Here is a 14,463-nt window from a genome sequence, read left to right on the forward strand (position 1 = left end):
TAATCATAATCCCTTGTGAAAATTACAGTAAATTTCAAAGGCACACGAGAATTTGTGGAAAGGTTTAAAAGGGACACTCTCTCAAAATTTTGCAATCAAGTTTTCTACAAATTATCAGGTATCAATGAAATTTATGCTGATAAAAGAAATACAGTATAAATATCAAAAACTAGCAACACACTTTCCCTAGCTTCTTTTTCTAACTCTATCACTGCCGTTACAAACACTCGGTATAAATGTTATGTAGATTTCGCTCCTTTGAACACAGTGCTTTGCTTGCCTTGAACTTAGGCAAAACATTTAAATACAAATTTCATGTCTTATTGATAAAACAATGGTTGTGTGCCTAGGAATGGAAGGAAGTGCAAATAAAATTGGAATCGGAATTATGAAAAACAACGTAGTCTTATCTAATCCCCGAAAAACGTATGTAACACCACCTGGGGAAGGTAAAGTAATAGGCCAGTGAATCACTGGCCAGAAAATTAAGCTTTTTAAAATAAGGAAAAATAATATTGTGTACTTAAAGCTTATTAAAACGGAAAATAATTAAGAAACAAATCTTAATATGCTGAATAACTACACTTAACTCACTTTGACCACAACTTCATTATAGGCCTACTTTACCCCAGTCCCCTTAATATGCAAATATATAGCCTAAAATATAGATTTTTCATGGAATGTGCCAAGGTTTTCTTTCCTTTAGCATGTGTACCTGTAAATTCAATCAGGTAAATATTGAGCTGTCCATATTTCTGACCAATGAAAATATAACATAGGCTACCACTTGATGCCTTTTTTATGCTCTTTCTGAACGTAATAATTGCTATTGGTACAAATTCAATTTTAACCTAATACAACCTTTCTAACCTTACCCAGACTATTGTAGATTTACCATGTGTTTTTTATTCTCAATTTTGTCAACATCAATTCTATTTACAGGTAAACTCGTTTCAACAAGAGTGACACAAACAGAGGTATATAAGCTATAGCTAAAATAATAGGGAAAAGGTATCATCTTTAAGGGTCTGTAAAGGGCTTCAAATTGAATTTACACTAAAAGTGATTTTTATATTGAGAAAGAGCATAAAAAAGGCATCAAGTAGTATATTCACTTTATTCATAGGTCAGGATTGTGGACTGGTCAATATATACCTTGAATCAACTACAGCAAAACAAGAACCAGAAAAACTAGAGTGACAGGTGATGAAATATTTACTCATTTCATGTTGGAATATTAATTCAATGATTTTGAATTCTGTACCTTAAAGAGTATACCTAACAAACAAGACCCAGAAGAAGTCAATGAAAATCCAGTGCAATGATGTTTATTTTTACTAGTCTAGGCTTTAATGTCCTTGAGGGGTGTCACTCCTCAAGGTCACCCTGCATCACTGTTTGCAGTCATGGCTCTGGTTAGGCAAGCTTGTGAAAGGTCTACCCTGGCACCACCACAAGACTGTGCGTTCAGTATTGGTTTTAGACCTCATAATCTGGGAGGAAAGATACCTTAATAAGAGTGTTAAAATACAAATTAAAAGATTTTAATACCAATGGTCAGGAAATGCCCCCCTGCCTAAAACTGCCATTGCATGCATTAGATTATTCATTTTTTTTCTAAATATAACTATTGCTGCTGTCATAATTACATCCTGGAAACATCCCTCCCTTCCCCACAATGAGGCAATAATAGGCTAGTCTAAATATCAAGATTTACACATTGTTATTATTTTGCATTTTTAATTGGCTTTATTTTGGCATTATGAAATAAGTACAAAATACAGTAGAAAACCAAAAAATCAGCAAAGCTTTGCATATGACCTAAGATTAAATATGGCTGCTAAGTTGGTAATAGTGTCAAGTGTCTTTAATGCTGACAAAGTAACTTAGTACATAATCCCCTTTTCTTAGGCACATATGGCTACACAAAGGAGTGCTTGGAAATCTTATATCTTAAATGTTATGTTTCTTCTCATTATTTTGGTGCAATTTTCCAGGAATGCAGCACAAATATTAATACTTACACCTCAAATCAGTAAGCAGTGCTCTAGTATAGCGTGTTGTAAAGGGCTATAAGGCTTCAATATAGACTATTATTACTATTTTTTTTAAACAGAGGTAATTCATATTGAAGGGTGGTTGTATAAACTTTGGAGTGGGTTTAGTTGATTGAAAATCAAAAGTTTTATTGCCATTCATAAGATTGAACAGTGATTTAAGAGCAACCAGCCTCCCCCTGGCCTTTTCCCTCAAATGTATCCAATCAAAATTTTGACATACCAATTTTGTTCAAAATAGCCCAAAGATCAAATAACAAAGCCTCCAGGGTTGACAACCCCATAGTGTAAGGGTAGTAAGTCTGTGAGTTGTCCTTTGTTAACATGCAAGGGGTGTTTATTGATTAAGGTTCATTTTATTGCAAACACTAGTAGTTCACACACATACCAAAACAAGTGCATGTGTTTTGTATCACCATTTCTTAGGAACATCTGTGCTCAGTTTCAGCTGTATAACTAGTCTAAATGATTCTGTTCTTAGCTTTCAAAATGATTAAGATTATCAACTTGACTGCAGTATGTGAAGTTTGCTCAGTGATATGGTATTTGTCAGCAAGGAATCTACAAATTTGGGAAGTGTTTAGTGACACTTGTATGACTAAAAGCAAAGTGCATAAGTGGTTATGAGAAATTAAAACATGGCTGTGACAATATCCATGAGGATGACTCTGCTTGCCCTTCTTTGATTACAGACAATTTGGTGGCTTTAGGTTGAGCAAGGATTTATGAGAACAGATTCTTCTTCATAACAAGTCTGTGAAACAAATTTTCTGAGGTGTCAAGATCAGTGCTTTACAAAATTGTTTCTGAACACCTGCCATATAGGAAACTGTGCTCCCAGGGTCTTGAAACTCTTAACAAAGGACCATAGAAACCAAAGATTTGAGTGTGCAACAAAGCTCTTGACTTGATATCACAAAGGAGGTGATGGTTTCTTGAGTCACACCTGAATCAAAGTAACAAAGCATTGAATGGAGATACATGCACTATCTTCTAATGGGGAAGGTCAAACAGATTCTGTCCCAGCACAAAACCATGGTGTTGGCATTTTGAGACAGGCATGGTGTGTCATTTGTTAACTTCATGCAACAAGGAACCACTATCAATGCCTAAGCATACTGTCAAACCCTGAGAAAGCTACACAGAATGGATCAAAGCAAAAGACACTGCCTGCTGACTAAGGGCATTGTCAGCATGTTGAAAAAACAGCATGTTCAAAAAGGGATGCTGAACAGAATCAAAGCACACTATGTGCTTGATGGCTATGTAAAGGTAATATCAGTAATATCTAAGGAAAGGCTGAGGGTTTTAAGTTGAAACGTTCAAGGTATGATTAGAGGATCTTGAAGAGAGAATAGAGGACAACAAGCCTCCACTCTTTGTTCTTTTGCCCCTCAGCTCAACATTGATTAAAAATTTGGATTTGTCATTTTCTTCAAAGTACCAGCAGTCAAAATGTTTAATAGCTATGCCTCCAGGGATGTCATCCCCCCCCTACAACCCTGGGGCAAGGATTGTAGATTATGCAATTTATCCATTGTTTATATGCAGGATTTATCATTAAGAAAAGGGGAAATGTTTGATTCTGCAATATCTGGCAATCTTTAAATATCTAAGCAACAGTTAAGGGTATTATGTTAACCATTTCAAGGGATGTTGAATTGTTATCAGAGGGCAACCAGTCCCCTTGTCCTTTTCAGATAACCCCCCTCTTCCCTCGTCGCTGAACATCATTTTGAAAAAAACAATTTTGTTCAAAGGAGTTAAATGGTCTGTCAACTATGCCTCTGGGGACCCATTGCACTTCCTGGCTGAAGGGCCAAGAAACGGAGATCAGCACCGCCGGTACGGACTGTAAAGTCTAATGCCATATCCTTTACCCTTTACCTTTACCAATACTCCACAAAGCCCCTGGGCAAGGATTGTAAGTTATGTAGTTTTCCCTGTTTTACATGCAGGATTTATTGTTGAGAAAAAGCAGGAATTATTAATTCTGGTTGTGCTTGCAAACGTTAAGGGTATTAAGGAGAAACTTTGGGGAATATTTAGGGGCAAGTTAAATTAAACCAAAGGATGCTATGTACATCCAGTTTATCAAAAAGGCATATCTACAATATTTCAAGAATGGCCAAGTGAGTTTAAACTTTCAGGGCATGTTGAAAAGGATGTTAAAAAGTAATCAGAGGGCAGCCAGTCACCCTCCCATTTTCTTTCGATCAGCCCTCCCTCCAAAGATATCTGAACAAAATTTTGGGAAAGCTATCTTGTTCAAAACATTCAAAAAATCAAGTAACATTGCCTCTGGAGATGACTCTACCCCCCACAACCTGGGGTAAGTGTTATAAGTTAAATGAGCTGCCCATTGATTTTGTATAAGGTTGTTTATTAGGAAAAGGGGGCCTTGTTTGATTCTGAGTCTCCAAAAAGATAATGATATTAAGGTATAAATTTTAGAATATGATGAGGGATAAGTCAAAACATGCTATATGCAGGAGGGCTTGTCTAAAGGACACAATAGCAATATCTAGTTCAAGTTCATTTATTTATTAATCGCACATACATGTATATATATATATGACATAGGCCCATGGGGAGATAAGCTCGAAAAACTATGCCTAGACAAAGATAAAATAATAACACACTACAATACAAAGATAAACATGATGGCAAAGATACAATAACACAACAATAATATGAAAGTAGCAGCTAGCTCAGGATCATTCAATACTACTGAAGAAATTAAGAATGTAATATTATTAAATATAAATTAATACTGGAAGATAGCTGAGAGGCCCATAATCACCCAGAGCAACAAACCATACAAAAACTTTGCCTTACTAAAAAGATACTTAATTAAAAATAATCCTGAACTAAATGAAATTTAAGTTTCCTTTTTATTAAATGGATAGAGGAAAATTTATCAATAAGAGCCTTGTGAGCATCCCAGCACCAAGCTATTGACACAAACAGAGCGAATTTAGATCTCCCAGTATTATACTTGTCAATGTAGATATCCTTTTTTTGTCGAGTGTTATAATTATGTAAATCTTTTGATTGGGAGAACAAACTTTGATGGAGGTAATATGGCGGTAATTTCTTAATGTCATAATTGATTTTGAAAAGAATTGCTCCAAAAGCAAATTGTTGAGAGACTGGAAGTATATCTAGATAAGTATATAAAGATGCAGTAGAAGACTTATTTGGAAGTTCAATAGTTGATGGAATAAAAAGTTTAAGGATTCTTAGGGTTTGTAAAATCTGTATTGGTTTAATATGGCTTTTAAATGTTGATAAATATACTAGAGAACAATAATTAATATTAGTCTGAATCAGAGCAAAATAAATACTTCGTAAAGCAGAGTAGGGCAAACAAAGCTTTAACCTTCGCATTAAACCAACATACCTTGAAATCTTTAATCGTAGATTTTGAATGTGTGTTTTAAAAGATGTGTGTTTTTAAATTCCATTTTATTCAAAGTAATCACAATGTCCAATAGCTATAACTCTGGGATGCCATACCCCTGAAGCCCCCTGCAAAATGAATGCAAATTATGCAATTTGTTCATTTTTACATGCAGGATTTTTCAAAAGGGAATGGAGGGCCACCAACCCCCCTTCCCTCTTGCTTTTTTAGATGCCCTTTTAACACTCATAGAAATCTCAAAATTCCATTTTATTCAAAGTAATCACAATGTCCAATAGCTATAACTCTGGGGATGGATGCCATACCCCTGAAGCCCCCTGCAAAATGAATGAAAATTATGCAATTTGTTCATTTTTACATGCAGGATTTTTCATTGTGAAAGGGGGAATGTTTAATCCTGGGTGTGTACTAAAAGGGTAAGGGTACTAAGTTGAAATTTCAGGAAACGTTGAAGGGTATGTTGAGCTAAATCAAGGGAAATTATCTGCATTCAAGTTATCAAAAATATATAACTGGAATATCCCAGGAATGGGTAAGAGGAATAACTTGAAACTTTCAGTGCTGCTACTACTTTACTACTACTATTGAGGATGCAAATGTGTCTGTTTTGACTGCAACTACGACAACTTGCAACTGTAATTAAAACTGCTGGCAATGGCTACTACATCCACTTGTGACTACTTTGAGGGAATTTTTCACAAAATCAAAACTGTGCAAGCTGGTTGTCAAAAGGGCACATCAGCAATATCACAGGAAAAGGTGAGGGCATTAAGTTGAAACTCTTAACACTAGTCAAAATTATGAAATAGCCATTCTGTTCAAATAGGTGTATAGGTATTGAATTTTTTCTCATTTCTTTGAAACACAAGTATTACTAAAACTAAAAATTGCTCAAAAAATATCCTGTACAATAAATCTTGCACAACTTGTAAGTGAATCAGGAATGGTTTGGATGATGCTTATTCCTTTGGTTGTTTTATTAGTTTTTAAATATTCATTTCAATTTATTGCAGTTTCAAGGAAATTTTGTCCAATTATTAGGAGGCTAGAGTTCTGTTACACTGATGATATTGTCTTTAAGGGAAAATTAAAAAAATAAGTTTTTTGTGATGAAAGTGAAGTGAGTTGAAACCTAAAACAAACCAAGATTACTGATTTGTAGTCTATGCAACGTGTTTCTGAAAATCTATTTCAAATAAACTGGATCAAAATATTGTCTTATATTCATAGAATTGTGAAAAACTAACAATCTACTGAAAACTATGCTGGCTTGAATTTTCTTTTTTTTTGTTAGAGAATTAAAAATATGTAGTAAAATTTATCGATTCCATGGCTGGTAAAGAACTATAGAGAACTTTATAACTTAGTATTTTATTTTCTGCAGCCCCCCTTAAGGATTTTTAGTGGCTAATCCTGTTTTGTTGCATAGGTTTTGTGTTTTCAGTAAAGCAACAGATTTTCAGAATTCTACAAATATAGAGAAATACCAGAAGAATTTTTATTTGGAACAGTTTTAAAATATATGTTGCATGAACTGTGAAGCAGTATTTTTTGTTAGTTTCAAGTCTCAATTTTGCGAGATTTTTTGAGTTGTCACCATGTTTCACCTTTCAGGCATTTCAAGCTTGGTTAGAATTCAAAAAATTTAATTTTATTATCAAAAATATTACTCTGTTAAATCTAAACAGAGTTGGAAAATTTTGTAAAGATTTTAAAAACTTAAGGACACTAAAAATCATTTTGGTTGTCATGGTGCTCTATTTCATGTTAATAATTTTTATTTGTTCCCTTTATCACACTGCAATAACATGGGTATCATCTAACAAAAGCACAAAAAGACACCACACCAAAAAACACAAATGATGAGCCCTCACCTCAACTTCAGGATACCTGTTTTTGTAAAACCTGATATAGTAGGGCACAAAGGAGTTTAATAATCTTGTTGTTGAATGTGTAGGCGGGCATTCCAATAGTTTTTTTCCTCTTTCAGAGTTACCAACCTTGTTTGTGTGCGTGGGTCTCTGAAGTAAACAGAGGCAGGATATCTTGGTGTGTTGAGGAGTTCAGGATGTCAATTCCAAACTTCATCAGCTTTTCATGCCTCTATTCATCCAGGGTGAATGGGAGTTGGCTCAAGCTTTGTTCATAATTTTTATAATTCGGCCCAAGAATTATTTTGCAGGCTGTCTTCTGAATATTTTCCTGTTAGTTTCTGTGCTTTTCTGTATGCAACAGGTGCCAGACAGGACAGCTGTATGTTATTACGGGGATTACATATTATTTATAGCACAAAAGAAAGAGTTGCTCTGTCATTCCAAACCTTCTTAGATTTGCAAAGGATTTTAGAAAGCCAGCCGCTTTTGCTGTGATCTGGCTGATGTGATCTCCAAACGAGAGATTGTTACTTAATATGGTACCAAGTATTTTTACAGATCTCTTTGTTTGGAGAAGTGCAGATTCGTTTATGCTCTTCTTCTTCAGGAAGTTGACATGCACCACAGAGCTTTTATCAAGGCTTATCTGGAGCTTCACTTGATCAGCTTCATGTTGAAGCTCTGCAACAACAGGTATGAGCCGATTGGATGTTTGTGACAGGAAGTGCAGCAGGCCTAGCGAAAGGTCATCTGCGAATTTATACCTCTCTTTGTGTTGCCTCATCAGTCGGTTGATGACCATAACAAATAAGATGGGACCTAACTTGAATTCTTTGGGCTGCTCCACATGTGATGTCTTGGAAGTTTCCCCATTTTGAGTTGTTTGCACTGTTGACGACCAGAAAGAAAACGGGCTTCCAGGGCACAGGCTTCATTGATTACAGTCTCATGATCAAGCAGATTGAAAGCTTTCACGATCATCTAAATCATCTAAAATGGTTATTTCAGCTGCAAAATATTTAAATGATTTCAGAAATGATTTAAATGATTCTAGGTGTTCTAGCAGATCATGAAGTAATGTGACCAAATAATGAATTGTGCTCGGTCCTCAACGAAAACCCAGCTGCAAATGATCGATTTTGTGTTCTACTTCTGCTAGTTGCCACTGTAAAATAAAATATTCAGAAACTTTTGAAATGATGGGCGTCTTTGAAATTGGTCTGAGATCAGATGGTGAAGTTTATGATGTTTTCTTTGGAATTGGTGTGATAAATGCCTTTTTAGTTTGTCTGGGAAAATGATTTCCAGTAGGCACTGGCTATACACTGTAGCCAATGGTGGAGCCAGTAAGAGGGAGGCTGCATGTGTCATCCTTATAGGAATTTCACCAGGTACGAGTCTTTCCTAATGTCTAAGTTTTCGAGTTTTTCTTGGAACTGGAAAACTGTAATAATAGGGATGGTTTTGATTGGATCATTCTGCGACTAAGTCTTGAGGGGATGGCGTTGGCGGCAAATATTTGAAAAATGTGCATTAGTTATTTCTTTGGTTATATTCTCTCCTTGCTAGTCCTTCAGGATAGATTTAAACTCATGCTGTCCCATTAGTTTCAATACAGTTGTGTGGGACTCTCTTAGGTCACTGGCTGACAACTTAGCAATAATTTGGTATCCATACTGAAGTCTATCTTGCTTTAGTAGTCTTAACTACTATGTTTCTGTTCTATTTATATTTGTTAGAGTGAGGCTTTGTCTCATAAAGCATGTTTTGCTCTGCCATTGTTGTTTTAATTTTCAGAGTAACCCATGATTTAATCTTTGCCCTAATTTTAACTCGTTTTTCAGGGAAAAATCGTTCTTACTGTCGAATTGTTTGCTCATAGAGGAGTCGGTTCATGCTGTTTGTATCTTTGTTATATCTAACGAGTAGATATAAACATTACTATTCAATGAGGCCTTACCCAGTTCTGTATGATGTTCCAGTGCCCGGTTATCAAGAAAGAAGAGAAAAAAGTAGAAGAAAAAGAGGGGACACATGAGGGTTTCCAATGCAAAATGGATTTTCCTTGTTGTTCAAAATGGGGCAGGGAGCTCTATATAAAGAGTAGATTTAAAAATTACCTTTCAAATGAGTCCTTACACAGTTCTCATTGATGTTTCAGCACCCAGCTAGCAGCAAAAAAAAAAACAGAATAAAAATGGATTTACTTGGCAAAAAGTGATTTTCCTTATTGTCCAAGAAGGGACGGGGGGCTGTAATATTCTTACATTATGTTTTCAATTACTGTGACTCCATTGAAGCATTTTTATTTTGATTGGATGCTATTTTTGATGGATTTACATCTTTTTTCGAAACTTCTATAAATTTGTTTTCCGAGTAGCATTTTACTGTTAAGATGAATTGAAATAATAGTTACCATTCATGAATTGGATAGAAAAAAAACAATCTGTTTTTTGCACCATATTAGATATTGGTTGGGTACTTATTTAGCTAGGGGCTTCATTCAGGATACTTGAGAGACAAAATAAAATATACACTGCGGAAAAAACTGGTTGAACATTAAGTATAAGATTTGGAATGATGGGGGTTGGAATATCATAGTTTACCTTTTAAATAGTTGTTCCTTCTGCTTGAAAAGTAGTATGTGTGTCTTCTACCCACTTTTCCAACATTTCCACCTTTCCACCTTTTGTAGTCTACTAAAATATATTTTTCAATTATTGGTCAATTGCACAATGCGGGGTTGAGTGATTTATATTCCCTCCCCTGAAATATATGTTTTTTTTAAAAAAAATTTTCTGCAAACCAATCAGCTCAGTTTCTTATTTACATGTTACATTTTATGCATCTTCAACTTGTCCACAGTACATCCCATTCACAACCATCAGCTAAATTTCATTCAGTGATTTCACCAGTAAGACATTGGTTAAGCTGCACTTATTTGACTGGTATTATGCCAATTGTAAGATACCATTTTTTTTATTTGGTAAGGGAGGTAAAGCCCTCAAGAGTTCCTTGGTTACCTTTTTGGCTCTTTCCCTGTAAACAGGTTTTTAATTACAAACCAATGTAAACAGCTACCTTAATTAATTCTTTTAACTCTATTTATTCTGCAACACTATTTTTTGTAGGTTTCCAACCAAGTCAAACAGCCCGGCACCACCAGTCTCATGCTATTGATCTTGTCCAAACCGCCTTGGAAGAAGCAAAGGTAGTAAATCTGGCTAAATATAATCAGTTAAATATAACTGATTTCTGAGAACCTGACTTTTATAGTTATATGTAGTGGGGATTGATTCTCCCAGGATCCACCCCCCCCTTCTCATCTAGGAATTATCCAAAATACATATTAAAGGAATTTTAACTGAATATTGGGTACTGATTTTTTTAAGAAGCATGCGGTAACCCCTGAAATGATTATTCTAGAGATACAAATCAAGATTTTGTGTGCCTGTGGGAATTCATGTCAGGAATCCGTTAGAAAAATATAGTACTGTACCAAAATTTAATCTGCCCAGAGTCTACAAAACATAAATGAAACCGCACGAAACTAGTGAATAACTGTACCTCCTCTCCTCAGAGTTCTCAGGCCTTGGCTATGGGACCCAGAGGACTTAACTAGGAAAATCTTTAATTTTTGTTTTTCTCCTTTAAAATTTGTGCATTTCTCAAATATAAATTCCTATAGCAGTACGACCTTTAGGATCTATTTTAAAACTAACTTCATTGATATATATTCCTGTGCCATTAATTCCTTTAAAAGAACATTTTTTGAATTGTACACTGCCCCAGACCATAAACGTACACAAGGCTAGTTGAGGAGGGGGCCGTGACAAAACCTAGTTAATTAGAAAATTTTGTGATCTGGTATTTCAATCCAACAATTAATCTAATAAATTAGTATCTGATCTTTAGACTATAAACACAAGCCTGTGATGAAAACAAAAATACACTGAAAGTAATTGATGAACTGTGTATGCTTTTTAACATTAGCTTCAAAAATCATCATCTTATTTGATTTTATTATGCTACATTCTTTAAAAAGTTGTATTTTACTTTGATTTGTATATTTTTTTTAGGGGGAGGGAGGGGGTTTAAATTTCTCTCTTATCTACTTGACCATCGTTATGCTATGAGAGAGCCTATAAAATATAGCTCTTATGACACATCCCCATTGTCCTCCGTCCTCCCTGTTGTAACTAGCACAGATGCGCAAATCCTTATTTTCGTTTTCAGACTTATAGGAATACCTGATAAGCATTTTAATCGGCAACAGGGGTGTCAAGCATGAGAGAGGGGGACCAGCCCCCTCTAATCTGGAACATTTTGTGACTTGGTAAAAATAATGGGACAAAGGGCCTTGGTTCTACTAGCTCAAATTTTAAAATAAGTAAAGTATATAAAGAATCCAACAATGTAATTTAAAGAAGGTGAAAATACAAACTTGATATCCACTGAAATCTCAGCGTGCTGAAATAACCATCTATCAATCTTTTGGTAGTCAGTTGGTAAAATGGTTCTAAAGAAAGAAGACTTTTTTGCAATTCGGCATTCCTGTGATGTGGAGAAAGCTGAAAAACCACTGTGATGGCTGTTTCTTTTGTTCCTGTCATGTCTTTGAGTGCAACAGTACAAATAAAAAGCTAATCACTTATCCTGACAACATCCCTTTGGCTATAGGCTACATCCATTCCTCACGGACCTGATGAGTCAGTCCTTTTGCATGTAACTAAATTGCAAGTCATCTCCTTAGAGTCTTGAGAATCAGAAAATCTGGAGGCTCAAGGCTCTGATGTCAAATATTAGCCCTATGGAGGCTACTCGCCTTAGATCTCACAGTTTGAGCTTAATTATCTGACTAGAGATCTGGGCCTTTTGAAAGAGACAGTGAAACTGTTGAGCTTTAGATTGAAAGAAAAACACGTATTGACCAAAGGATCTTTATCAGCAGTAGAATCGAAAAAAGATGATTTAAAAAAAGTACTTTGATGAAGAGGAGAACCTGGTCTTTTGTCATTGTATTGCTGGATTGATGGACACATTTGATCCAAACTATGTCAAAGATAAATGAAGGCTGTTTTTAGATTCATCAAAAAGGAGCATTAAGGCTGTCTTTCTTTATCATGGAAGCCACTGTACATCTGTAGCAGTTGGACACCCAATGCACTTGAAAGAACGATGTAAATACCTCGTGCTTCGCCTAAAAATAATTAGCTATGAGGATCGATTGAACCACTCGTGGTGGTTTGAAAGTTGTCTACAAGATTCTCGGTATTACAAGAGAATATACAAAGTTACCAAGTTTCATCCATGACTAGGACAGCATTAAGAAAAGAAGAATGACCAAAAAGACCACATTTGGAACCAGGTACCCATAATGTCATTAGGAACAGCTTAGTTGATCCTATGATAGGTATTGCTTTTTTTTAATTTAAGTTTTTGAGGCTGTTCCTAAAGATGGCGGGTTTTTCATATTCTTGCAGGAATAATTTCCATATTTACCTGAAGCCGAGTCGGAAAAGAGGATTGTTGTTGGTCCAGTTCCCTGGAAGCTCAAGGGGTAATCAGAATTCGAGACTAGCATGGCAATAAAGGAAAAAGTAGCTTGGGTGGCCTTTAAAGATGCTGTCAGTAAATTTTTGGGTAATTACCAGGATTCTGACTATAACCAATTGTTATGAATATAATGGACACGCTCATGTATCTGGTTTCTCATTAAGTTATAAAATACATTTCCAGATTTGCTGTTTTCCCCAAAAATTAAGTCTTAGGATCAGTGTGAGAAGAGGGTGAATGCTCCATTAAGGCATCAAAAATGCAGGGAATAGATATCAAGGAAAATGGGATAAGAAAAACCCCACTGACTACTGTTGAATACTTACAGGTGATAGACCTAAGACTGATTATAAGAAAACTGCCCGCTTATATAGAAACTCATTTTTGTTTTGTTTTTACTCTGTTTAAAACATCTTTCACACTTTCAGTTACCTGTACATTATATCTCTTGCTCTTGGTCAAATTAGTTTTTACTAAGTTGATGAAAAACATTTAAACTCAAGGAGAGTTGTTTTTTCTCGACCAGAAGCGGCTCGTACAATTTGGCAATAGTGATTTCAAACCATTTAAACCCATAAAAATAAGTAGAAAATAAGGGATTTGTTTTAAAATAAGATTTTAGTCAAAATATTAATATCGATTAAAAAAAAATCTCTTGCAATTGAAAAATGAGGGATACATTCGAATCCAGAACACCAAGTAATTTAAAACTCGGTAAAAACTTATCTTGCACTTTTCAATAACTCCAATTTTGCAAGTCTGTGTAAGCAGTTCAAACTTAAAAAAAAATTCAAACTAAAAGTAAAAAAAATGCAAAAGAGGGTCTAGATTCCAGTAGAAACTTTTGTAAAATTTATGATTGTTAGCTGTTCTTGACATATTCTAGCATATATGGCTTAAAGTAAATATTCCAAGTGAGTACACCAGTTATCTTCGTATCTCTGTTATTTTCATGTGGGGTATACAAACAGAGGTGCTGAGAGCTCTTCCAGGACCCTACGCCTCCCAAAAAATCACCACGATATTCCCCACATGTATGGAACAAGCTATATAAGTAATTAGTATATTCGTATAATAAATCGAAATCTATACTGCTATGTTCTTTTATTTTATAAGACTTGAAAGTGGAATTGTTTTGAGAATTAGAATTATATGTTGAATCTGATGCCAATTCTGACTCAAGGAAATTTCCTGGTGTTTGTTATAATGAGTTATCCCATCACCAGTAGTATCAATATTAAAAAGATTTCTGGCATAATTTTTATTTGAAATGAAAGCTGTGTTTTCCTGTAAATTTATTAAGCCACTCTCTTTAGTGAAGCTGTTACCCTTGGTTTAACTGAGCTGTCTTTTTTTTTCAGAGACTTATCTTATTCATAAGACAGTGACTTTTTGTGTCGTGTTCTACGGAAAAATCGAACTTTTTTAACTTATTAGTGCTATTAACTATTTACATGTTGTAATATTAGAAGAAAAAAAATCTATTATTGTAAATGGGATAAGGTCAACAGTAGGAAAAGAAATGACTGATAATTTGGGCCGATATTCGCAA

The 14,463-nt window shown here is 35.0% G+C and overlaps 1 protein-coding gene across 2 annotated transcripts in view; it reads left to right on the forward strand.

Annotated features, from left to right (window-relative positions):
- Window positions 1–286: 286 nt before the first annotated feature.
- Window positions 287–14,463, forward strand: part of LOC136042535 (probable tRNA N6-adenosine threonylcarbamoyltransferase) — a 45,232-nt gene continuing 31,055 nt past the window's right edge. Inside the window, exons 1-2 of one of the 2 annotated variants that reach the window (XM_065727496.1) lie at window positions 287–449; window positions 10,487–10,566. In XM_065727496.1, the coding sequence (XP_065583568.1) occupies window positions 335–449; window positions 10,487–10,566 (195 nt within the window). In that variant the 5' untranslated portion in view covers window positions 287–334. Of the gene's footprint in view, window positions 450–4,349; window positions 4,390–10,486; window positions 10,567–14,463 lie in introns of those variants that run through there. The other variant, XM_065727497.1, reaches the window with a different exon arrangement.

The sequence above is a fragment of the Artemia franciscana genome, unplaced genomic scaffold (assembly GCF_032884065.1).
Source record: "Artemia franciscana unplaced genomic scaffold, ASM3288406v1 Scaffold_1424, whole genome shotgun sequence".
NCBI classification, from domain to species: domain Eukaryota; kingdom Metazoa; phylum Arthropoda; class Branchiopoda; order Anostraca; family Artemiidae; genus Artemia; species Artemia franciscana.